The sequence below is a fragment of the Gnatocerus cornutus genome, chromosome 1 (genome assembly GCF_029298725.1).
Source record: "Gnatocerus cornutus isolate USDA-ARS CGAHR chromosome 1, icGnaCorn1.1, whole genome shotgun sequence".
NCBI classification, from domain to species: domain Eukaryota; kingdom Metazoa; phylum Arthropoda; class Insecta; order Coleoptera; family Tenebrionidae; genus Gnatocerus; species Gnatocerus cornutus.
Genome location: NC_142233.1, coordinates 14,482,931 through 14,510,827, shown reverse-complemented (window position 1 = coordinate 14,510,827; position 27,897 = coordinate 14,482,931). Strand labels below are relative to the sequence as shown.

At 28.1% G+C, this 27,897-nt stretch overlaps 1 protein-coding gene across 1 annotated transcript in view; it reads right to left on the bottom strand.

Annotated features, from left to right (window-relative positions):
• side-IV (sidestep IV transmembrane protein) overlaps nt 1-27,897 on the bottom strand; it is a 475,641-nt gene that overhangs the window by 136,242 nt on the left and 311,502 nt on the right. Inside the window, exon 2 of the mRNA XM_088044905.1 lies at nt 23,654-23,786. Within this exon, the coding sequence (XP_087901031.1) occupies nt 23,654-23,786 (133 nt within the window). The remainder of the gene's footprint in view (nt 1-23,653; nt 23,787-27,897) is intronic.

Sequence of the window (27,897 nt, the reverse complement as noted above, 5' to 3'; positions counted from 1 at the left end):
TTGCGTTCTTTAAATTTTAAATTTCTTCAAAATCCGTACTTTTTGGTTTAGAAATTTGATTTTTTGGTAAATTTAGAAACGGATGAGTATCATTAAGTGTGCCAAAGCTCAGAAGAAAAAGCTTGGAAATGTGTGAAATATGGCACTCTGAACGATTATCAGAGAATTGAGCGTTTTACAAAAATTCAAAATTTCTAAAAACTGCAGTTTTATATCTACAAATTTGTACTTTTGTTCACTTTATAAACACGTCACTCTTTGTAAGTGTGACAAATTTCAAAGAAAAACAATCACATGCAACAGAGTTATGGCACCCAAAAAAAATAATGAAGATTTTACTTTCGTAAAAAATTCAAATTTTCCCAAAATCTGCAATTTTTGCTTTAAAGTTTTAAATTTTTGATTAATTTATAAGCAGACGAGTATCATTAAGTATGTTAAAGTCCAAATAGATAAGTTTGAAAATGTCAGAATTATGGCAATCAAAACGATTAAGGGAGAATTGGGAGTTCTTTAAAAATTCAAAATTTCTAAAAACTGCAGTTTTGTATCTACAAATTTGTACTTTTGCCCACTTTATAAACACGTCACTCTTTGTAAGTGTGACAAATTTCAAAGAAAAACAATCACATGCAACAGAGTTATGGCACCCAAAAAAATAATGAAGATTTTACTTTCGTAAAAAATTCAAATTTTCCCAAAATCTGCAATTTTTGCTTTAAAGTTTTAAATTTTTGATTAATTTATAAGCAGACGAGTATCATTAAGTATGTTAAAGTCCAAATAGATAAGTTTGAAAATGTCGGAATTATGGCAATCAAAACGGTTAAGGGAGAATTGGGCGTTTTTTAAAAATTCAAAATTTCTAAAAACTGCAGTTTTGTATCTACAAATTTGTACTTTTGTTCACTTTATAAACACGTGACTTTTTGTAAGTGAGACAAATTTCAAAGCAAAACAATCGCATGCAACAGAGTTATGGCACCCTCAAAAAATAATAATGATTTTACTTTCTTAAAAAATTCAAGTTTTCACAAAATCTGCAATTTTTGGTTCATAATTTTAAATTTTTCGTCAATTTATAAACAGACAAATATCATTAAGTGTATCAAAATTTAAAAAAAAGGCTTAAAATGTCGGAATTCTGGCACTCATAACGATTAAACAGAAAATTGTGCGTTCTTAGAAAATTGAAATCTTAAAAGTCGCAATCTTTGATTTATAACTTTGAACATTTGGTCACTTTTAAACAAACAAATATAATTAGGTAAAAAAAATTCATAAAGAATGGCCTAAAAATGTCGGATTTATGGCACTTAGAGCGATTAAAGAAAAATTGGGCGTTCTTTAAAAATTTAAATTTTGTAAAATCTGCAGTTTTAAATCTACACATTTGAAATTTTACCCACTTTATAAACACGTCAAACTTGTTAAGTGACGCAAATTTCAAAAATAAACAATTGCATGCAACAAAGTTATGGCACTCTGAAAATTTAATGAAAATTTTGCGTTCTTTAAATTTCAAATTTCTTCAAAATCCGTACTTTTTGGTTTAGAAATTTGATTTTTTGGTAAATTTAGAAACGGATGAGTATCATTAAGTGTGCCAAAGCTCAGAAGAAAAAGCTTGGAAATGTGTGAAATATGGCACTCTGAACGATTATCAGAGAATTGAGCGTTTTACAAAAATTCAAAATTTCTAAAAACTGCAGTTTTATATCTACAAATTTGTACTTTTGTTCACTTTATAAACACGTCACTCTTTGTAAGTGTGACAAATTTCAAAGAAAAACAGTCGCATGCAACAGAGTTATGGCACTCAAAAAAAATAATGAAGATTTTACTTTCGTAAAAAATTCAAATTTTCTCAAAATCTGCAATTTTTGCTTTAAAGTTTTAAATTTTTGGTTAATTAATAACCAGACGAGTATCATTAAGTATGTTAAAGTTCAAATGGATAAGTTTAAATATGTCGGAATTATGGCACTCAAAACGATTAAGGGAAAAATGGGCATTCTTTAAAAATTCAAATTTTTTAAAAACTGCAGTTTTGAATCTACAAATTTGTACTTTTGTTTACTTTATAAACACGTCACTCTTTGTAAATGTGACAAATTAAAAAAAAAACACTCGCATGCAACAGAATTATGGCCCCTTTAATATTAATAAAGATTTTACTTTCTTAAAAAATTTCTTAAAAAAATCAATTTTTTTCAAAATCAGCAATTTTTGCTTTATAGTTTTGAATTGGCGATCATTTATTATTAAGTGTGATAAAGTTCAAATGGATAAGCTTCAAAATGACGGAATAATGGCACTCTGAACGATTAACGGAGAATTATGCGTTCTATAAAATTCAAAATTGTCTCAAATCTGGAGTTTTAAATCTACAAATCTAAACTTTTGGCCACATTATAAACACGTCAAAGTTGTTAAGTTTTACAAATTTAAAAAATATACAATTGCATGCAACAGAGTTATGGCACTTTCAAAAATTAATAAAAATTTTTAGTTCTTAAAAAATTGAAATTTTCTCAAAATCTCTAATTTTCGTTTATAGTCTTCAATTGTTAATCAGTTTATAAACAGACAAATATTATAAAGTGTCCCAAATGAAAATCGATAGGCCCGAAAATGGAGGAAGGCACTCCGAAAAATTAACGTAATTAATTACCATTTCAAATTTTCTCAAATCTGCAGTTTTGAATTTACAAATTTGAACTTTTGCTCACTTTATAAACACGTTAAACTTGTTAAGAGTAACAATTTTCAACGATAAACAAAAGCATGCTACAGAGTTATGGCACTCTGAAAAATTAATGAAGATTTTGAGTTTTTAAAAAAATTAAAATTTTTTCAAAATTCGCAATTTTTGGTTTAAAATTTTAAATTTTTGGTCAATTTATACACAGACAAGTATCATTAGGTGAGCTAAAGTTCAAATAAAAAGGCTTAAAAATGTCGGATATATGGCACTTTGAACAATTAAGGGAAAACTGGGTGTTCTTTAAAAATTCAAATTTTATAGAATTTGCAGTTTTGATAAAAACGTGTTTAATATTGCGTCAAAAAACAACAATTTTAATCTTTGTTATGAATTAAAGTATACCAAATTAGGAGTTTCGTGCAAAAAATTATCAAAAGTTTTTAAAACCGTTCGTTTTTCGAAATTTTCATTCGTTTTTCTAATGTGTCTTGGCAAAAACTAACTCTTCCAAGAACTTCTATAGTTTGTTGGAAAGCTTATTAAATTACCTTTTAAATCATGTATTATAAAGTATCATGATATTGCCAGTTTTTTCGTAAAACTGCAAAAAAAACAGAAGTGAACGCATTGTACTCAAAATAAACTTATTTTACAAATATATCTGAGCCTGGATCTGATGAAGGAAAACAAACTTCGGACTCATAGTCAGGAGACAATTTTACCTTAGAATAATATTTATTATTTAAAACAATCGAGAAAATTAAATTTAAAGTCTTCTGCACCAGAAGGTACGACATCATCTGCTGCAACAAAAACCAAAACTCGAGTAAAACAAACTGCAATAAAACGTGTTTTACAAAGTCAAAACAACTATTTTCTAACAAAAAAACACAAAAAATAAATAACGAAGCTGTTGACAGTATTTTCCGTGCTCTTCCAGATATTTTAAGCTCATCTTTGATCTTCGCAACAACACTTTGCATTTAGTCCGGGGAATTGTTTAATTCATTATATTGTTAGCTTATTCTCTCTGTGAAATTATAAAATTACACGGTGCAGCTAAATTGCAGTTGATTGTTGCGACAAGGAAATTCTATTCTGGTGCTTTAGATTCAAATTTCTGTCTTATTAAAAATGGAAAAAAACAAATCTCATTTTCGAGCGCACTGCGAATCAAGTTCGATTTCATTTCACGTTGTTTGACGTAAAAACGAGCGATTTTTTAATCAAAGGTTTGTCATTTGTGGAGTTTCCATTTTGTCGTTTGATATTTTGTTTGCGAAACCTTAAATCCGACCTAATTTTATTTCGAATTTTCTTGTTTTTAAATAAGCAAGGTCGTCCCAAATCAATGAGATGAAATGAAAATCATCTATCCGAAACATTAATTGGCCATTACTCAGTTATTTGTTGCCATAGGTTGATTTTGAGCGCGGATTTGGAATTTGCACGAAATTCTGCGTAAAATGAGTACCTCTCACTTCAGTTTGCTCTAAAAATGAGCCAGATATCGACTAAAGTGAGCTAGATAGTTTCAGTCAGATTATTTTCATTAGTAAAATTAAATTTTTAAATTCCGGCAAAATAAAAAAAAGCGAATTTTAAGGGAACAAAATGCAACAATTATAGATCACCGGAATTTCCTGATTTTCTACATTTAAACCCTCTAGCGGTAATTTAAAATTTTAATCAGTTATAATGGTTATTAAAAAATTACACAGTTTTGGGTTCACCCTAAAATTCTGCGTAAAATGAGCACAAATAACGGAAGTTTGTTTCACGATTTAATTAGATATTGACCGAAATAAATTTTGAGAAAGTCTTCTTAGGGCGATTTTTAAGAAACTTTTATAGGGCAAAATCGACCCTTTAATATATATTTTTTTATATTTTATTTTATATTAATTGAAAAAGCAGCGCAAAGTGTATCGTTTGTCCAAACTTTAGGTCATTTAGACAAATAGTTCACAAGAGGCGATCCAAAAACAAAAAATTCGATTTTTTTGTATAATTGAGTAAAAAATTTTTTTCGAAAAAAAAAAACGGTAATCAAATTTTAAAAATCTGAGAGTGGATTTTAAGCAAAGCAAGTCCAAGAACAACAGTGGCAAAAACCAAATCTTCCTATCTTTTGATATTTCGGAGATATTGAGTGTTGAAAAATTCAAAAACTAAAAACAACTATCCGAAATTTAATAGGTCATAACTCAGTTATTTATTATCGTACAGAGATTTTGAGATCGGATTTAGATTCAGCATAAGATTCCGCGTAAAATGAGTATTTATTATTCAAATTTGTTCAAAAAATAAGCAAGAATTCGAACGAAGTAAATTTACACGATTTTAGTCAAAAAAATTTTATAAACTAAATTTTACTCGCTTGAATTTGCAAAGAAGAGCTCGAAATCCACAAAACCATCAATTTTTATCAGGATTCAACGGCTGCATTGCAAGAAAACAGCAGAATTCTGCACGAAATCATCAAAACTGTTAGAGAAAACCGCATATTTCGATGCAAAACGACGATTTCTCGCCGATTTTCGTTGTTTTCTGGCTTGAATTCACAAAGAAGAGCTTGAAATCTACAAAATCATGACTTTTTGTCAAGATTTAATGGCTAAATTGCAAGAAAACAGCAGAAATCTGCACGAAATTATCAAAATTCTTGGAGAAATCCGCATATTTCGATGCAAAACGACGATTTCTCGCTTATTTTTGCTGTTTTCTGGCTTGAATTTGCAAAGAAGAGCTCGAAATCTACACAACCATCAATTTTTATCAAGATTCAACGGTTGTTTCAAATTTGGGAAAATTGGTATTTTTAACTTGTTTACCAATTCCACCAATTCGCAAAATCATAGAGCAAAAAATGTAAATTTTTGATTTTTTTAATTAAAAGCTGAACCAAAATTATTTTTAGAATTTTGATGACAATTTTAGTCGGCAATAACTCAATTTTGAATCTTGCATGAAATTCTGCGTAAAACGAGTCTCAACATAGTAAGTTAGCTTCACACATAAACTAGATATTGACCGAAATAGCTTTTCAAGATATCTTTTAGAATTATATAAAAAAAAAACTTTTTCAAGGCGAAAACGACGTTTAAATTGTTTGAATTTTAAATTTATCGAGCAGCTTAAATGTTATAATCTGGTCAAAATTCAGTATGGTAGAACAAGTAGTTCACAAGAGGTCACCAAAAAACAAAAAATCGATTTTTTCTATGGTTTGAGTCAAATTTTTTTTTGAAAAAATTGTATATCTAATTTTGTATATTTAAAAGCGGGTTCTAAGCAAAGAAAACGCCAGAAATGAGTACCCAAAGTATAAGTTTGCTTCAAAAATAAGCGAGATATCGACTAAAGTAGAGCTGGATAGAAATTTTTTTTAGAAATTTTTCAATTCCGGAATTTTAATTGGCGATAACTCAGTTGTTTGTTAACGTACGGGAAAAATTAGCAGTGTTTTGGATTCTGCAAGAAATGCTGTATTAAGTGAGCTCTAATAACATTAGTTTGCTTTACAAATAAATTAGATATTGACGGAAATAAATTTTTTATTATTCGGGCCTCTGCAACGAGTTTTTCTATATTACGGCTTTTATTTCGTATTTTTAACATTTTTCAACAATTTTGGGTGATTATTCAATCTGGCACTAAAAATCGTGCTGAAATGAGCAATTACTAAACGATTTTATTGTCTTCTCATTCCAGCACGATTTTTGGCGTCACAATAAAAGTCCCTAGAAATTATTGAAAAATAAATTTCGTTCTACACGATGCTCGTAGCTCAGATTGAAAATTATTATTAGTAAGAAAAAACAAACATTCAACATCGTCAGCAACAAAGGAAATGGAAAGCAAAAGAAACTACCAAAAAAAGCAAAATTAGCTTAATTCTCTTGAAGGAGGTCGGAAAGCATTGCAATGCCGCATCTTTTATCTTCCTCGGAAGTTTATTAAACACGATGAAGGCAATATATCATCACGAAGCCAGTAATTGATAAAGTTAGGACTGCGGAGAAAGAAAAAGTCGGCGTTTCTAGTTTTTCCTCAGAGAGGATAATATCGCATTTTCGAGCCCCGAATTTTAGTAAAACTACTACATATTTGCCGGTTAAATTCGAAACACGATCAATATCCAGATGGAGGTGCATGCAAATGAACGGTTTCTGAGGGGTGTTTGTGCAGTAAAAATATGATATTAAAACGGTGCCATGTTCATGTGAGTTTTAATTAAAACGGAGTTTGAGAGCATAAAAGCTTCATTTTTTAGTGCCATTTGTATGCATTTGGTAAAAGAACGCTCCGATACAAAAGAATGAAAGGATGTTTAGATGCGAGGGTGCTGCTGTATGTTTCAGTCTACACTTACCATTCTGAATAGAGGACTATGCATAAAGCGTATCTGCAATACTTTACATTTATGGTTGCGTTAAATCGATATTTTCTTTCAGAAGGCAATTTCAACTTCTAAGTGTACGAGATTATCGTAGATTTTGAATACTGATGAGTGGCTGGAGGATAGAAAAGCGAGAGATTTTCAAAGGGAAAAAATGGGGGCTGAAAGGGGTATGTTTTAAAGGAGAGATATGGAGTGTCGCCACTGAAACAGTTTATCGTTAACACCGCAATAAAATAGTGGGACAATTTCGGGGTGGAAGAAAAATAGTCAACAGGGTATTAAATAAGTGCGAGGGTGATTTATCGATATTTGGTTGGATCGCTGAGGTGGTGTTTCGAGGCATTTAGGCGAGATTAAATGAAGTACTCGCACTTTGGAATGTTTCAATGTAAGTTAACACAAAGATAGTTTGATCCTAAGAGTAACGCATTTAAGGGTGGTTTTCTCCGAAATTACTCAAACAATGTTTCGTTTTTTGGGCGTCTCTCGCAAACTACTTGTCCTACAAATCTAAAATTTACCGTTATTTACAAAAATAAACCGTTATTTTTGCCCTGAAAAAATTTCCTAAAAATTACTCAAAAAAAAACCTCCTCAACGCCAATATCGGTCAATATCCCGTTTATTTGTGATGCAAACTTACGATATTTAGATTCATTTTACGCAGAATTTCACGTTGAATTGAAAAGCGTGCGCAAAATTTATGTACGGCAATAAATAACTCAGATATCATCGATAACAAAATATTATGTATCTTGGAAACTACGACAGAGAGATGCAGTTTTTGCAATCGTTTTCTAGCAATCCCTTGAATTCGCTTATTTCGATGCAAAACGACGATTTCTCGCTGATTTTCGCCGTTTTCTGGCTTGAATTCGCAAAGAAGAGCTCGAAATTTACAAAACCATCAATTTTTATTAAGACTCAACGGCTGCATGGCAAGAAAACAGCAGAAATCTGCACAAAATCATCGAATTTCTTAGAGAAATCCGCTTATTTTGATGCAAAACGACGATTTCTCGCTGATTTTTGCCGTTTTCTGGCTTGAATTCGCAAAGAAGAGTTCGAAATTTACAAAAGCATCAATTTTTATCAAGTTTCAACGGCTGTTTCAAATTTGGGAAAATTGGTACTTTTAACTTTTTTACCAATTCCACCAATTCGCAAAATCATATAGCAAAAAATGTAAAATTTTGATTTTTTTAATTAAAAGTTGAACCAAAATTATTCAATATTGTTCATTAAAAATGTAGTTGTGTCAATTTTAGTGTTATAGATGTCAAAATTAGGAAAATTGCTATTTTTAACTTGTTTATTAACTCCACCAAATTGACAAATTATGGAGAAAAACATGTAAAATTTCAAAATTGTTCTGCCTTGAAGCAGAATCAAAATTATTCAATATTTTTTATAAAAATTCGTAACCGTAAAATTTGAGTGATATAGCTTTCAAAATTGGACCGATTGCTATTTTTAAGTCGTTCTTCAACTCCACTAAATCGCAAAATTATAGAGCAAAAAAGGTAAAATTTTAATTTTTTTATTTTTAAGTCAAACCAAAATTATCTAATTTCTTTATTAAAATTTGTAACTTTGTCAATTTTAGTGTTATAGCGGTCAACATTGGGCAGATTAAAATTTTCTAAACGTTTATAATTCTACTAAATTGCCAAATTATGGGCCAAATAATGCAAACTCTTGAATTTTTTATATTCAAGCTGAACCAAAATTGCCCAATATTTTTTCTTAAAAATTGTAACTCTGGTAATTTTAGTGTTATAACTATATAGCTGTCAAAATTAAGCAGCTTGTTATTTTTAAGTTGTTTATTAACTTTACCAAATTGCCAAATTATAGAGCAAAAATGTAATATGATTTCTCGCTGATCTTCGCCGTTTTCTGGCTTGAATTCGCAAAGAAGAACTCGAAATTTACAAAACCATCAATTTTTATCAAGATTCAACGGCATTTTCAAATTTGGGAAAATTGGTACTTTTAACTTTTTTACCAATTCCACCAATTCGCAAAATCATATAGCAAAAAATGTAAAATTTTGATTTTTTTAATTAAAAGTTGAACCAAAATTATTCAATATTGTTCATTAAAAATGTAGTTGTGTCAATTTTAGTGTTATAGATGTCAAAATTAGGAAAATTGCTATATTTAACTTGTTTATTAACTCCACCAAATTGACAAATTATGGAGAAAAACATTTAAAATTTCAAAATTTTTGCTTTGAAGCAGAATCAAAATTATTCAATATTTTTTACAAAAATTCGTAACCGTAAAATTTGAGTGATATAGCTTTCAAAATATATTTTATTATTTTATTATATTTTAGCTTTCAAAATATTTATTATTTAAAACAATCGAGAAAATTAAATTTAAAGTCTTCTGCACCAGAAGGTGGTACGACATCATCTGCAGCAACAAAAACCAAAACTCGAGTAAAACAAACTGCAATAAAACGTGTTTTACAAAGTCAAAACAACTATTTTCTAACAAAAAAACACAAAAAATAAATAACGAAGCTGTTGACAGTATTTTCCGTGCTCTTCCAGATATTTTAAGCTCATCTTTGATCTTCGCAACAACACTTTGCATTTAGTCCGGGGAATTGTTTAATTCATTATATTGTTAGCTTATTCTCTCTGTGAAATTATAAAATTACACGGTGCAGCTAAATTGCAGTTGATTGTTGCGACAAGGAAATTCTATTCTGGTGCTTTAGATTCAAATTTCTGTCTTATTAAAAATGAAAAAAAACAAATCTCATTTTCGAGCGCACTGCGAATCAAGTTCGATTTCATTTCACGTTGTTTGATGTAAAAACGAGCGATTTTTTAATCAAAGGTTTGTCATTTGTGGAGTTTCCATTTTGTCGTTTGATATTTTGTTTGCGAAACCTTAAATCCGATCTAATTTTATTTAGAATTTTCTTGTTTATAAACGAGCAAGGTCGTCCCATGTCAAATACCTAAATAAATTTAGGTGTTATAACTTTCAAAATTGGACCGACTGCTATTTTTAAGTCGTTCTTTCACTCCACTAAATCGCAGAATTATAGAGCAAAAAAGGTAAAATTTTAATTTTTTTATTTTCAAGTCAAACCAAAATTATCTAATTCTTTTATTAAAATTTGTAACTTTGTCAATTTTAGTGTTTTAGCGCTCAACATTGGGCAGATTAAAATTTTTTAAACGTTTTTAATTCTACTAAATTGCCAAATTATGGGCCAAAAAATGCAAAGTCTGGCATTTTTTATATTCAAGCTGAACCAAAATTGCCCAATATTTTTTCTTAAAAATTGTAACTCTGGTAATCTTAGTGTTATAGCACTATAGCTGTCAAAATTAAGCAGCTTGTTATTTTTAAGTCGTTTATTAACTTCACCAAATTGCCAAATTATAGAGCAAAAATGCAATTTGATTTCTCGCTGATTTTTGCCGTTTTCTGGCTTGAATTCGCAAAGAAGTGCTCAAAATCTACAAAACCATCAATTTTTATCAAGATTCAACGCCTGAATTGCAAGAAAACAGCAGAATTCTGTACGAAATCGTCAAATTTCTTAGAGAAATCCGCTTATTTCGATGCAAAACGACGATTTCTCGCTGATTTTCGCCGCCGTTTTCTGGCTTGAATCCGCTTTTAAATATTCAAACTTCAATAACAATTTTTTTTTTCAAAAAAATTTTTTTATACATACAACAAAAAAAAAATAAATTTTTTGTTTTTTAGTTGCGTTTCGTAAACTACTTGTCCTACCGATCCGAAATTAATGTATAACTCAAAAGCAATAAACGTCGTTTTCTTTCCAACAAAATTTCTTAACTATTACGCCAAAAATAAAACAACAAAAACTTATTGCGGTCAATTTCTTGTTTATTTATTACGCAAACTTTCTATATTGGAGCTCATTTCACGCAGAACCTAAAACTGTTCTAGTTTTTCCCGTACGTCCTCGAATAACTTAGTTATAATAACAGACTAAAATCACGAGTTATAGCTAGAGGGCGAAAATTTAGAAAGTCCGGAAAATTTCGGTGATCCGTATTTTGGAAACTACGACAGATAGAAATGAAGTTTTTGAGATCGTTTTTCTTTTGTTTTGTTTGCTAAGAAATCGCTCCTACATTTTCCAAATTATCAAAATTTAATTGATGATGAAAAAATATTTTAACTAAAACTATTTTGCTTTACTTTAGTCAGTCAATATCTCGCTTAATGTTTGAGTAAACTCAAGTTATAGGTACTCACTTTACGCAGAATTTTACGCAGATTTCAAATCTGTATATACATACATAGTATATAGTTTGAATTTTCGAAATTTTCAAGCTCAAAATCCCCGAAACTACAAAAGATAGAAAAATGCAGTTTTTGCCATCTTTTTTATCGAGCTTTTGTTGTTTAAAATCCCTATTTTAAATTCAATATCCATTTTTTTTCCAAAAAAATTTCACTCAAACGATAAAAAAAACAGATTTTTTGTTTTTTAGTCGCCTTTCGTAAGCTACTTGTTTTAACGATCTGAAATAGTTAATTTTTATTTTTAAAATTTTCAATCAAAATCTGAAATCATAACAGATAGAAAAGTGCAGTTTTTACCATCGATTTTTAAGCGCTTTTGTTATTTGGAATACACATTGAATACACAATATCAAAAATTTGAAGGTTGATTTTTCTAGAAAAAAACGATGAAAAATTTGAATTTTTGTTTTTTTGACCGCCATTTGCAAACTATTTGATCTACTGATATAAGATTTGGCCATTTCATGGACTTTGAGCTGCTCTTGATTGATATTAAAAATATAACTCAAAAACATTCAACGTTTTAAATGACCCCAAAAAGATGATGTGAAAATTTATTTCGGTCAATAACTAATTTATTTGTGAAGCAATTTTTTATTATTGGGGCTCGTTTTACGGAAAATTTTATGCTGAATTCAAATCCGAGCTCAAAATTTGCGTACGCCATCAAATAACTGAGTTATTGACGATTACATTCTCGGATTGTCGCTAGAGGAGCAAAATTCTGCAGCTCCGGAAATTCCGAACTCAAAAAGATCGAAAGATTCGTTTTTTAGCATCGATTTTCCCGCATTTTGTCGGTAAAAAATTAATTAATTAAATTTCCCGGAATTCAAAAATTTTGTTTTTGTTAAGAAAACATCTCGACTATAACTATATGAATCTACATTGGTCGAAATCTCACTTATTTTTTGAGCAAACTTTGGTTATTAACACTCATTTGACGCAGAATTTTACGAGGAATTCAAAACCGAAATCGGCGCTTTCGGCATTTAAGTGGTTTGAAAAGTTCCTATTGTTTTTAATTCTATGGATACTTTGAAAAATCCTAATTCTAATTCTAAATAAAAAAATTGGAGCTTTATTAAAAATTTGCAAGTTTATATTAATAATGAGAATTTAGCGCCTTCAATATAATTCAATTTTTTTCAGTCTATGAATATTTCGACAAATTTCTCGTTTTTGTCTTCTGTTTGAATAATATTCTAGAGGAAAATGACTACATTTCATAAATTTTTAGCCTTTGTAGAAAATTACAAATTAATTTTTCGACATTTTGCGGTTCTAATATTTCTCCAGAAATTAAAAATATTCCTGTTTTCCTTAATTTTGTAGACCCTTTAATAAATCCTCGATTTGTATTTATTTAGACTGATTCCACAGAATAATGGTCATAATTTGGAAATTTAGAGCTATAATGAGAAATTTTGAATTATTTAATTACTAAAGTGAAATTTCGCACATTCACCATTGTTCGTCAATGTTTAAAAATTTGTGTTATTCTAAGTCTGTAAATATTTTAAAAATTTCTTGTTTCTGTCATTAGTTCGACTAATATTTTGGAAAAAAATGATCATATTTCATAAATTTTTAACTTTCGTGGAAAATTACTAATTATTATTTGTTTGATTAAACATTTTGAACATTCTAAAGTAATTTAAAAATTCTGTTTTTGTTAATTCCGTGGATTTAAAAAAAATATTTCTTTTTTGTATTTATTCAGGCCTATTCCAGAAAAAAAAATGGCGTATTTAAAAATACTGGAGTTTCAATGGAAAATTTCAAAGTTATTTTAATAATGAGAATTTGTTGAATTTAGTTCGACTAATATTCTAGAAAAAAATTACCGCATTTTATAATTTTTTAACCTTTAATTAATTTAGAGCAATAATAAAATATTTCAAATTATTTGTTTACTAATGAGAAGTTAGGCTTATCTACCATTCTTCAAAACGGTTTCAAAATTCGTGTTATTCTAATTCGGTAAATATTTTAAAAAATTTTTGTTTCTGTTCTTAGTTGGACTCATTTTGAAGAAAAATAATCCATTTCAAAAAATTAAAACTTTGGTGGAGAGTAAAAAATAAAATTCAACTTTTTCTTTCAATATAGCGCACTGACATTTTTTTAATTGATGTTATTCTAATTTCTATAAGTATTTCGAAAAATCCTCATTTGGTTTGATAAATATAAAGAAAATTGCCGCATCTCGTACAATTTAAGTAATTTAAAATTTGGCGCATTCACCATTTTTCCAACATTTTTAAAAATTCCTGTTGTTTTAGTTTTGAAAATATTCAAAAAAAAATTCGTTTTTTAGCATCGATTTTCTCGCATTTTGTCGGTAATTAATTAATTAAATTTCCCGGAATTTAACAATTTCATTTTTGGTAAAAAAACCATCTTGACTATAATTATTGATCCTACTTTAGTCGAGAACTCACTTATATTTTGAGCAAACTTAAGCTATTAACACTTATTTGACGCAGAATTTTACGAGGAATTCAAAATCGTGCTCAAAATTAACGTACGACAACAAATAATTGAGTTATGGTCGATTTTTGGATTTTTGTCTTAATTCTGCGTTTATTACGTAGAAACAGTATTTAAAATTCACCAGACTAGAATGTTAGTCTAAGAAAATTTGTATTTCCTCGAAACTTTTAATTGAGTGTAAACGTCCCCAATATAAATTTGCAGACGCGTAATTGCGGTGTTCGAAACTAAAGAATCCATTATCCATCCCGCCAGTTTTTTCCGCACAAAACTGAATTCCATTTCCAAACAACGCGATTTTCGGATTACACAATTGTCGACAAGTTTAAGTCTAAGCAAGTCGCGAGCGTTCATTCTTTGCAGTAAGTCGCTTGTCCTTTAACTTGATTTAAGTGTTCTATTAAAACCACTACCTACCCCTTGAAAACTCGAGATCGGCTTTTATACGGGGATGAATATTCATTACTTCGTTCCAACCAGTCTTGGCAAGACAATAAAAGCTTTTTCAGTCACTAACGTTGGAATGAAAACGTTTGTCAGTCGTAAATTCATCACAAGTCTGACATACAATTAGTGTAGTTATCACCGGTAAACCCGAAAATACCTTAGACCTGTTTAGGGTCGACGTGGAAGCACCCTTCGAACGGTTAAAAACACTTAAGTGGTCTATGAATAGCCCAGGGGTCGTAAGCTCATAAACTTGGGGAGCAAAGCTACTTGTTTCTGGATTTTAAGACGTGTTGAATGGAAAGAAACTCGCTTTTTTTGGAAGGTCGGGCTAATTTTTGCTAGAGGAAGATGAGTGGAGACATGTGAAGAAGTTGCATAGTTTAGTAACTGAGGAGGGCTCGAGTTGTTTCAATTAACCGCAACTGGAGGACGGGAAAAGTGTTTTGTTGCTCACACGAAAGTTTGGATTTATGAAAGATGTTGTGGTTTCAAATTTTACGATTTTTTGTTTACAAAATTACGAAATCGGCGCTTTCGGCATTTAAGTGGTTTGAAAAGTTCCTATTGTTCTTAATTCTATGGATACTTCGAAAAATCCTAATTCTAATTCTAAATAAAAAAATTGGAGCTTTATTAAAAATTTGCAAGTTTATATTAATAATGAGAATTTAGCGCATTCAATATAATTCAATTTTTTTCAGTCTATGAATATTTCGAAAATTTCTCGTTGTTGTCTTTTGTTTGACTAATAATCTAGAGGAAAATTACTACATTTCATACGTTTTTAGCTTTTGTGGAAAATTACAAATTAATTTTTCGTTGAAAAATTTTGCAGTTCTAGCATTTCTCCAGAAATTAAAAATATTCCTGTTTTCCTTAATTTTGTGGATCTCTTAATAAATCCTTGTTTTTGTATTTATTTAGACTGATTCTACAAAATAATGGTCATATTTTGGAAATCCAGAGCTATAATGAGAAGTTTTAAATTATTTATTTACTAATGTGACATTTGGCGCGTTCACCATAGTCTATCAATTTTTAAAAATTCGTGTTATTCTAAATCTGTAAATATTTCCAAAATTTCTTGATTCTGTCTTGAGTTCGACTAATATTTCGGAGAAAAATTATCGTATTTCATAAATTTTTAACTGTCGTGGAAAATTACTAATTAATTAATTGTTTGATTAAACATTTTGAGCCTTTTAAAATAATTTAAAAATTTTGTTTTTGTTATTTCTGCAAATTCTTTAAAAAAATTCCTTATTTGTATTTATTCAGAATAATTCTACAGAAAAATTGTCGAATTTCGAAAAACTGGAGCTTCAATAGAAAATTTCAAATTTGTTTTAATAATGAGAATTTGACGCATCACTAGTAAGTCTTTTGTTTAAATTCGTGTTTTCTTAAGTCAGTAAACATTTCGAAAATTTCTCGTTTTTATCTATAGTTTGACTAACATTCTAGAGGACAATAACACATTTCATAAATTTTGAACTTTCTTGAAAAATTACAAATTAATTTTTTGTTAAGAATTTTTGAAGTTCTAGCATTTCTCCAGAAATTAAAAATATTTTTGTTTTCCTTAATTCTGTGGATTCTTTAATAAATCTTGGTTTTGGTTTTTATTTACACTGATTCTACACAATAATGATCATATTTTGGAAGTTCAGAGCTATAATGAGAAATTTTAAATTATTTAATTACCAATGTGACATTAGGCGCATTTATTATTGTCCAATAATTTTTAAAAATTTGTGTTCTATTAAGTCTGTAAATATTTCGAAAATTTCTTGTTTCCGTTATTTGTTCAACTAATATTCTTGAGGAAAATGATCGCATTCAATAAATTTTTAACTTTCGTGGAAAATTACTAATTATTATTTGTTTGATTAAACATTTTGAACCTTCTAAAGTAATTTAAAAATTCAGCTTTTGTTATTTTTAAGGATTTAAAAAAAATCTTGTATTTATTCAGACTATTTCCACAAAAAAATTGTCGAATTTCGAAAAAGTTTCAATAGAGAATTTCAAATTTATTTTAATAATTAGAATTTGTCGCATTTACTATTATTCTATTTTTTTAAATTCGTCTGAATATTTCAAAAATTTCTCGATTTTATCTTTGGTTCGACTTATATTCTAAAAGAAAATAACCATATTTCATAAATTTTTAGCCTTCGTGGAAAACTAATTTAGAACAATAATGAAATATTTCAAATTATTTATTTTTTAATAATGAGAAATTTGGCTCATCCGCCATTCTAAAAAACGGTTTCAAAATTCGTGTTATTAATTCGGTGAATATTTTGAAGAATTCTTGTTTTGTTACCATTTTAAAAAATGCAAACTTTAGTGGAAAATAAAAAATTAAATCCAACTTTTTCTTACAATATAGCACACTGTAATTTTTTTTAATTGCTGTTGTTCTAATTCTATAAGCATTCCAAAAAATCCTCATATTTTTCTTTGGTTTGATAAATTATAATAAAAATTGACGCATCTCGTACAATTTAAGTAATTTAAATTTGGCGCATTCACCATTTTTCCAACATTTTAAAAAATTCATGTTTTATTTTTAAAAATATTCCAACAAAAAATTGTTTTCATGTTTGTTTTGATTAACTCTAGAGAAATATGGTCACGTTTCATAACATTTTAGCTTCAGCAGAAATTACGATCAATTTTTCTAATGAAAAATTTTGCACTCTCAAAATGTTTAAACAATTAAGAATTAATTCTGTGGATACTTTTCAAAATTCTACTTTTTGTCTATATTTAAACTACTTTTACAAAAAAATATCAAATTTTCAAAAGAAGAGCTTAACAAATAGTTTTAAACTCATTTTTAATGAGAAATTGCCGCATTAACTCTAAAATTTTATAAAAATTTCTAAAATTTTAATCTTTTGCTCAGAATTTTTGTGACTTCGCATTGTTAATAAAAATGTCAAAATTAGTAAAACCTCCAATTTTCACTATTCTAGTTTAAGAACTACTAAAGGTAAAAAAACGTAATAGAAAGTTTGTGAAAATTTTTTATTGCCTTCAAAATAAAAGTTTCAAAAAATTTTGTTTTTGCTCTAAAATTTGGGAATTTAACACAATTACTAATCTGGTCAAAGGCAGTAAACTTTCTAAATTTCACTGTTTTAGGATAGTAATGAATTTAATGAAAAGTGTGAAAAAATTTTGGCGCCTTTAAAATAAAAATTTCTAAAAATTTGGTCTTTGGCTGTAATATTTTGAAATTATGCACAATTAATAAACTGAACAAAAACAGTAAACTATGCAGATTTTACAGTTTTAACGTGAAAACTGCAAACGTTACAGAATTTATTAAAAAAAAGATAAAAAAAATATTGAAAAAATGAAAATTTTTAAATTTCTAAAAATTTTGTCTTTTGCTCAAAGTTTTTGTGACTTTGCATTGCTAATAAAAAAGTCAAAATTAGTAAAACCTCCAATTTTTACTATTTTAGTTTAAAAACTACCAAAGCTAAAAACTAAAATAGAAAGTTTGAGGAAATTTTTGTGGCTTTTAAAATAAAAATTTTGAAAAAATTTGTTTTTGTTCTAAAATTCTAAATTTAGCACAAGTATAAACCTGGTCAAAGGCAGTAAACTCTCCCAATTTCACGGTTTTAGCCTCAAAATTGATTTTAAGTTAACGGAATTAAATGAAAAGTGGTAAAAATTTTTAATCGTTTTCAAAACAAACATTTTTTAAAAATTATTCTTTTGTTCTGACATAAAAACAAATGGTCGAATTTGGAAAAATAAAAACTTTAATGAAAAATTTTAAATTAATTTTGATGAGAAATTTGGCGCATCCACTATTTTTAAAAATTTATGTTTTTCTAATTCTGTAAATATTTCGAAAAATGTTTGTTTATGTTTTTAGTTGGACTAATTCTAAGATAAAATTTAAGTTTTAGTAAAAAATTACAAATGAATTTTTTGCAGACAAATTTTATGTTCTCAGTATTCAAGAAATTAAAAAAATCCAATTTGGATCTACGTCCTCAAGAAAAATAGCCGAATTTCGGAAGCTGGAACTTTAATTAAAAATTTCAAATAAATATTGCGTTTTTTTGAATTCGTTGCATTTTATGCTTAAGTTTTAATCTTAAACTTTTTGTTATTTTTTCTATTATGTTTTGCGGTCTCTTTACATTTACACAATTTTTGTTTATTGATTTTCTGGATTACAGGAACTCCTTCCGTTTAAAATTATTTCTTTCATGTATTTACATTCTGTGGAATCTTTTTAGAGTTAAAGTACGTAAATGAATACAATTCGACATCTTAAAGTTTCCAAAAAAATTAAACTTTTAGTTTAATATTTCCCACACTTTAATCATCAGAAAAGAACTCATGTAAATCCTCCACCAGCTTCTCCACACTTAATTAAGCTCTAAAACTTTCCAACTAAGACGTTCCTCTTGTTAGATTTAGTTTTTGCGTACGTTAGCTCAGTCTTATTGTCAAAATAAAGCTCTCCCGTCTTAGTTATCCCGTCATTTATCTCAAACTACAATTCAGGTGCCTTTTCTCACGTTACTTTAAGATAACTCTAGCGAGCAAATTAACTGCAGTTATAATAAAGCGAACTTAACTAGAGTTTATAGACGGAGACGAAAAAGTGTTTCGAATTTATAACACCGCTTCAAAAAACTAACAATGTTTTAATAATCACACGAGCGTGGAAGATAAATTTGTTTTACTTCAAAATATACATTCCCTTGATAGGAAGTCGTCTCGAGAAAATTATGGTTTCCAGAGAAGGAAAATAAACACAGATGAGATTAATAACGGGAGAGTACCAAACATGCAACCAATTTGGAGCGTTTTTTATTCTCTTGGGATTAATTTATTGCACAGGTGGTCTTAAAAACTACAAATGAACAGAATTTTTTTCCTTTGATTGGTCTTATCATCTAATTTTGTCGCAAAAATTTCATACTCCCATCGTTTCTGGTTTTTGGGGAAAATGACAAATAAGTTTATCACCTTGTAAAAATGCGAAATATCAAATACAAACTGAAATCAAATTATTCAATTTATTATTACGATTCACAACATAATTTCAATGAAATTTACCAATTATTATTTTGGTTTAATTTTTGATTATTAGCCAAAGAGTTCATTTAGTCTAAAAAACAGCAATGGACAAATACGCTCGCTTTGCCACAGAGAAAATCGGAAATTTAAAACCGATTTGTTGAAGTGGTTTCTTTTGATGCAAACAGATTATGGATTTAGCTTTGTTTGTTATTATTATCCTTGAAACAATATTTTATATAAGATATTATAAATGCATAATAGCAATGCTTAACCGCAAATTACAATATCTAGGTAATGGGAAAATTAATTAATTGAATATGTGAATATTTTCCTCTAGAATTATTTGAACCAAAGATAAAAACGAATTTTTTTTGAAACAGTTACAGGATTCAAACACAATTTTTTTAGAAAAAATTCTCATTAAAAAATACTTATTAAAGCTCAAATTTTTTAAAATTTGACTATTTTTTAGAATTCGTCTAAGACAATAAAAGGAATTATCGATATATCCACATAATTAAAAAAATGATTTTTTAAATGGCTTCAGAAATGCTAAAATCACAAAAAAATAACTCACAATTTTCCGCGAAACTTTAAATATTACGAAATGCAACTATTTTCCTCTGGAATTCGTTTATTTAAAGACGGAAACGAGAAATTTTTAAAATATTTACAGATTTAGAAGAACTTTTAGAAAAGCATTTTTAAGAAAATTTGAAGAATGGTGGATGCGCTAAATTTTAATTTAAAAAAAGTAACTTAAAATTTTCAATTAAACGTTCAATTTTTTAAATTTTGATCAATTTTCATTAAAATTGGTTTGAATAAAGGCATTCCAACGATTTCACAAACTTGAGAAAAAATTAAATTCTCAAATTTTCTTCAGGCATGCTGAGAGCGCAAAGGTTTTTACCAAAGCGTATATTAGTATTTTTTTTAATTAGTAAAATTAAAAAGAAAAACAAAGATTTCGCGAAATATTGACAAAAATAGAATATCACGACTTTTAAAATTTTTTACGAAAATACATAAAATTTTTCAATAAAAATTTATAGTTCGAAATTTCTCATTAAAGTTCCAATTTTTTTAAGTTCAAATATTTCTTTTATAATTCTTTTATAATTTTTTTTGAAAGATTCACAAAATTAAGAAAAACAGGAAGTTTTTAAATTGCTTCAGAATTTGCAATTTTGACGAAAGCTTAAATTTTATGAAATGCGACTATTTTCCTCCAGAATTTGAAAGATAATAAATTTAATAACTCATTAACGAGAAAAATGAGAAATTTTGATAAAAAATTTACAAATTTATCAAAATGCTATATATTTTTTAATTTTGAAAAATAGCGGATGCGCTAAATTTCTCATTAAAAAATTTATTTTCTTATTAAGGCTTCAATTTATTTTTTGAATTACAATTATTTTGATTTAAAATTGATCTAAATAAAGACAAAATGACAATTTTTTAAACACTCAAACTTAAAAAAATTAAAATTTTCAAAATTGCTTCAGAAATGTTGAAAGCTCTAAATTTCACAGCAAAAAAATATTTGTAATTTACCATTAAAGTTTAAATTTTACGAAATGCGATAATGTTTTTCAAAATTAGCTACACTAAAGACAGAAACATTTCTCGAATTATTCACCGAATTAAAACTTTTTAGGAAAATGCTTCTCAATTAAAAACTATTTTATAATTTTCCATTTCCAATTCTTTGAAATTCGACTAATTTATCTTAGAATAGGTCTTAATCAAAAAAAAATAAAAAAATTTTTGAAATATGTACGAATTTAGGAAAAACAGGATTTTTTTAAATACTTCAGAATTTGCAATTTTCCAAGTTTAAATTTGATAAAATGCCACTGTGTGTCTTCAGAATTCGTCCGATAGACGAAAAGGAAGAATTTTTGAAATAATGAATAATGAAATAATGGTGGATGGGCAAAATTTCTCATTTAAAAATTAATTTGAAATTTGCCAATAATGCTCCGATTTTTGAAAATTTGATCATTTTTTTTAAATTGTTCTAAATAGAGACAAAAAGAAGAATTTGTCTTATAATTTAAGAACCCACAGAATTAAGAAAAATAGAAATTTTTTAATTTACAAATTGGTTTAAACATGCAAAATGTAAAATTTCTCATTAAAAAAGTTGATGTGTAATATTTTCCAATAGATATAAAATTCTGCGACAGTTTTCCGTTGGAATGAGTCAAACTATAGACAAATACGAGGATTTTCCGAAAAATTTACGGAATCCACATAATGCAAATTTAAAAAAAATAAAAAAATGCTGAAAGCAAAAATTTCTTGTTCAAAAATTAATTCATTATTTTCCACTAAATTTTTTTTTTAAATGTGACTTTTAATTTTTAGATTTAGTCGAACTAAAGACTATAATTTTTTGAAATATTTTGAAAACTTGAACAACACAAAAAAGAATAAACCAAATTTGAACAATAGTAAATGCGCCAAATTTCTCATTAAAAAAATGCAAAATTCTCAAAAGAGCTCTAATTTATCAAACTTTTACCATTTTTTAGTAGAATTGGACAAAATAAAGGCAAAAGGAAGATATTTTGAAGTAGATATTCACGAAATTAAGAAAAATAGAAATTTTTCAATTTGGTTCAAAAATGAATACAGCGCAACATTTTCATCTAAAAATTAATTTGTAATTTTCTACGAAAACTTAAATTTCATGAAATGCATTTATTTTTATCTAGAATTTGTCGCTGTAAACACAGAAACAAAGAGTTTTCTAAAAATTCACAGATTTAGAAAAACACAAATTATAAAAAAAAATCAAGAATGGTGGATGCGCTAAATTTCTTATTAAAAAAAGTTTGAAATTTTCAATCAAAGCTCAAATTTTTTAAAACTCGATTATTTTTCTTTAGCATTGGTTTAAATAAATAGGAAAAAAAAGAATTTTCAAAAAATTAAAAATACAAATTTTTTAAATTGCTTCAGAATTTGCAATTTTCCTCGAAAGTTTTATAAAATACGACTATTTTCCTCTAGAATAATAGAACACATATTTAAAAAAATTGGAGAATGGTGGATGCGCCAAATTTTATTTTTAATAATTCAGTTGACATTTGTCATTAAAGCTCCAATTCTTAGAAATTAATATATATTAATTATATTAATAAAAAATAAAGGATGTTTTAAATTGCTTGGGACATGCAGAAAACGTAAGATTTCTTATCAAAAAAGTTAATTCGTAAAATTTCACAGATCTAAAATTCTATGAAATGCGACAATTTTTCTCAAGATTAGATTAATTTATCAAAATATTTTTGCATAGAAATTATGCAAATATAGAGGAATGATTGATGCGCCAAATTATTCATTCAAAAACCAATTTCAAAATTTCTATTAGAGCTCTAATTATTGCAAAATTTGACTATTTTTTTTAGAATTAGTCTACAAATGAGAAATTTTTAAAATATCCACAGACTTAAGAAAAACAGGAAATTTTTAGGTAAGTTGCTTGAAAAATGCTAAAAGTGCAAAATTAATTTCTCTGCCTCCACTATTAAACAAAAAAATCCTATAAATTAGCATAGCCAAAGCCAATAACGAGAATTTTTCAAAACTAATTTAGATGCTTTAGATCAGCAGATATAAATCGAAGCTCAGATAGACAACTGCCACATAAAATAGAACTTTCCAGACGCTTAACTCAAAAAGTAATCTCTTAGCCTATATTAAATCGCCTTCATTATTAGCTAACGGTTCAATTATAAAACTCCAGACGCAAAAAATGGACTTTCAAGACTTGAGGAGGCACAAAAAGCGTCCGACTGAAATCAACATCGTACCTTTAATTAATTTAAACTGAAAAAAACTTGAAACTTTCTAGAATTGCCCATAAAAAATGCATTGTCTGCCACCCCAAACCGCCAAAGAATTCCATTAAATTTCTTTCGTTTACAAAGAGACAGATTATGCGTGTGATCGCTCGAAATTCCTCCAAATCCTTCGCCGATGTGTATCTCTGACCACACAGCAAATAATATCAAGGCTCTTATGAATAAATGCATCATAAAACTTCTGCCGGCGATGAATAGAAGCGTTATTTGAAACAGGCACATTTGATTTATCTATCTGTTTTTCAAAGGGACTTTGTGATTGTGACAGTTGAGAGGGTCGGCCGGTGCATTAGCAGGATCCCAAGTGGAGACAATGACGGATACTGAAAATGTACATCCACTAACCTGTACAAAGGCTCGGCGATGGTCTCCTTAAACCACAGCACCATGGCAACGGCGTCATCGCGATCCCTCGGCGTTATGTCACAGGGAAGGCCCTTATTTTTACCAAGGACTCCGTGAACTTCGACCATGGGGACTGCAACAATTGCGGGTGTTACCATTGTTGGCAAACTAACTTTGCCGATTAACATAGTTAGACACTGAAACGAGCATTATCGGAATGCTGAACCGGAATCGTATTGATATTGAAGGAAGGAAAGCTGAGCTTTCGCAAAAAATTTAATTTTCTTTGAAACGAGATTTTTTTTTACAATTCATTGTTCGGAAAATCGTTTTTTATGCGTTTGCACAATTGGAATCAACATTAAAACAGACTCATATAACGCAATTGAAACGCTCGCGGAAAATTAAAAATTTAATCTGACGATGAAGCGGTGGCGCATCCACCATTTTTTAAATTTCATTTTTAGCGTTCTCATGAATTTTAAATATCGATTTCTGGAATTAGACGGTAGAATCAAAAAAATTTATACAGTGGAAAATTGGAATATCAAAAACGTGGGCACATCCACTTGACAAGTTTTACTTTTTTTTGATAAAGAAGATGTTTGAACTGACATTTGCAAGTTAATGAATTTTCTTTAAGAGTTTAGTACTCGGCTCGATTAATTTTGAGATTCTTGAGATTTTTTAAATTTTATTTTTAACGTTCTCTTGAATTTTAAATATCGATTTCTGGAATTAGACGGTAAAATGTAAAAATTTTAAACACTGGAAAATTAAAATATTAAAAACGTTTGACTTTTTTTGATATAGAAGATGTTTGAACTGACATTTTCAAGTTTTTCAATTTTCTTTAAGAATTTAGTACTCAGCTGGATTAATTTTGAGATTCGTCGACAGAAAAAATTTTCAAAATCTGAACAATTAAGTGATCAGGAAGGTTTTTTGTTCTACGATATTCTAGTTTGGGGGAGTTGATAAGCAAATTCAAACCTGTAACTTTTCCAAATTTTATTATTATAGCAAAAAAGCTGCCTGAATTACAAATTTTTATTTTCAAAAATTGTAAATTTTTAGTTGATATGCAACTAAATATTTTTAAAAAATGTGTCTTCTCTACCAATCTATAGCATTCCAATTTGGGGGATTTTTATAAGTAGGTCCAAATTAGTCATCTTTCCCAATTTTATTGTCATAGCGTAGAAACTCCCAGAGTTACAAATTTTTATTTTCAGAAATTAAAAATTTTTAGTTTATCTGTAAACCAAAAAATTCTAAAAAATGTGTTTTTTGTCTTATAACATTCTAATTTAAGGAAATTGACAAGCAAATTTAAGCTAGTAATCTTTCCAAATTGTATAAGAATAGCGTGTAAACACTCAGACTTACAAACGTTTATTTAAAAAGCAAATCCAAATTTTTAGTTCATGTGCAAACTAAAAAATTTAAAAAAATATGTTTGTTATTTTGACATTCTAACGTGGGGGAGTTGACATGCAGATCTAAGCCTATTAATCTCCTCAAATTTTATTGATACAGGATAAAAACTCCCATAGTAAGAAATGTTTCTTTTCAAAAATTGAAAGCTTTTAGATTATTTGCGAAATAAAAAATTCAAACAAAGGTGTCTTTTGAATTCCGACATTCTAGTTTGGGGAGTTAATATACAGGTCCAAATTAGTAATTTCTCCAAATATTGTTATAAGGGCGTGAAAACTCTCCGAATTACAAATTTTTAATAGTAAATTTTTTGTTTATTTGCAAATTAAAAAATTCGAAAAAATGTGTTTTTGGTTCTACAACATTGGGGGAGTCGATAACTAGGTCTAAACCAGTAATCTCCTCAAATTTTATTTTCATAGCGTAAAAACTCCCTGAATTATAAATTTCTATTTTCAAAAATAGGAAGTTTTTGGTTTATGCAAAAAATAAAAATTTTTAACAAATATGTTTATTGTCCAACGACTCTCTACATTGGGGGAGTGGATAAGCAGGTCGAAAGCAGTAACTTCTCTAAGTTTTATTCTCATTGCGTAAAAACTACTATAATTACAAATTTTTAATTTCAAAAAATGAAAATTTTTGGTTCCTCTGGAAAATAAAAAACTTTGAAAAATGTGTCTATTGTTCTACAACATTCCAATTTGGCCTAAACCAGTAATCATCCCAGTACTATTTTCAATGCAAAAAAACTTTCAGAATTACAAATTTTTATTTTCAAAAATTCCCGAAATTTGAATTTACCTGCATAATATATATTTTTTAAATCAGTTGTTTTTTTCACGACATTCTAATTTGGGGGAGTTGATAAGTAGATCCAAACTAATAACCTCCCTAAATTTGATGGTTATAGCGGAAAAACTGTCAGAGTTACAAATTTTTATTTTAAAATTTTCAAAAATTGGAACTTTCACTAAATCTGCATAATGAAAAATTCTAAAAATTGTAGCTTTAGTTTTACAACATTCTAATTTGAGGAAGTTGATAAGAAGAGCTTAACCAGAAACCTCCGCAGTTTTGATTGTCATAGCGTTAAAACTGTCAGAGTTACAGATTTTTATTTTAAATTTTTCTGAATCTGCCAAATAAAAAATTCAAAAAAATTGTAGCTTGTGTTCTCCAACATCCTAATTTGGGGGAGATAATAATTAGGTCTAAACCAGTAATCTTCTCAAATTTCAATATCATAGGGTAAAAACTCTCAGAATTTTAAATTTCTATTTTCAAAAACTGGAAGTTTTTGGTTCTTCTGGCAAAACAATTCTGAAAAATGTGTCTATTGTTTTACAACATTATTATTTTTCAGAGTTGATAACCAGGTCTAAACCAGTAATCTTCTCAATTTTTTTTTCATAGCGAAAAAACTCCCAGAATTACAAATTTTTATTTTTAAAAATTCGAAATTTGTGTTTACCTGCATATTAGTACATATTTTTTTAAATCAGTTTGTTTTTTTACGACATTCTAATTTGGGGAAGTTGATAAGTAGATCCAAACTAATAACCTCCCTAAATTTGATTGTCATATCGTAAAAACTGTCAGTTACAGATTTTTATTTTAAAATTTTCAAAAATTGGAAATTTCATTAAAACTGCCAAATAAAAAATTCTAAAAAATGTAGCGTTTGTTCTACAACATCCTAATTTGAGGAAGTTGATAAGAAGAGCTAAATTAACATAGTTAGAACTGAAACGAGCATTATCGCAATGCTGAATCGGAATCGTATTGATATTATGGGAAGAAAAGCTGAGCTTTCGCTAAAAATTTAATTTTGTTTGGAACGAGAAAATTTTTTTCATAATTCATTGTTCGGAAAATCGTTTTTTATGCGTTTGCACAATTGGAATCAACATTAAAATAGGCTCATATAACGCAATTGAAACGCTCGCGGAAAATTAAAAATTTAATCTGACGATGAAGCGGTGGCGCATCCACCATTTTTTAAATTTTATTTTTAGCGTTCTCATGAATTTTAAATATAGATTTCTAGAATTAGACGGCAAAATCGAAAAATTTTAAACACTGGTAAATTGGAATATGAAAAACGTGGGCGCATCCACTTGACAAGTTTTACTTTTTTCGATATAGAAGATGTTTGAACTGACATTTTCAAATTTTTCAATTTTCTTTAAAAGTTTAGTACTCGGCTCGATTAATTTTGAGATTCGTCGACAGAAAAAATTTTCACAATCTGAACAATTAAGTGATCTGGAAATTATACGGTACAAATTAAACAATTCTAAAAAATGGGTTTTTGTTCTACGATATTCTAGTTTGGGGGAGTTGATAAGCAGATTTAAACCTGTAACTTTTCCAAATTTTATTATATTGGGGTAAAAACTGCCTAAATTACAAATTTTTATTTTCAAAAATGGTAAATTATTAGTTGATCTGCAACTAAATATTTTTAAAAAATGTGTCTTCTGTACCATTCTATAGCATTCTAATTTGGGGGATTTTTATAAGTAGGTCCAAATTAGTCATCTTTCCCAATTTTATTGTCATAGCGTAAAAACTCCCAGAGTTTCCCAGAAATTAAAAATTTTTAGTTCTGCGAACCACAAAATTCCAAAAAATATGTTTTTTTGTACTACGACATTCTAATTTGGAGGAAATTATAATTAGGCCCAAACTACTAACCCTTCCAAATTTCATTAATATAGCATGAAAACTCCCAGAAGTACAAATTTTTATTTTCAAAAATTGAAAATTTTTAGTTTTTCTGTAAACCAAAAAAAATCTAA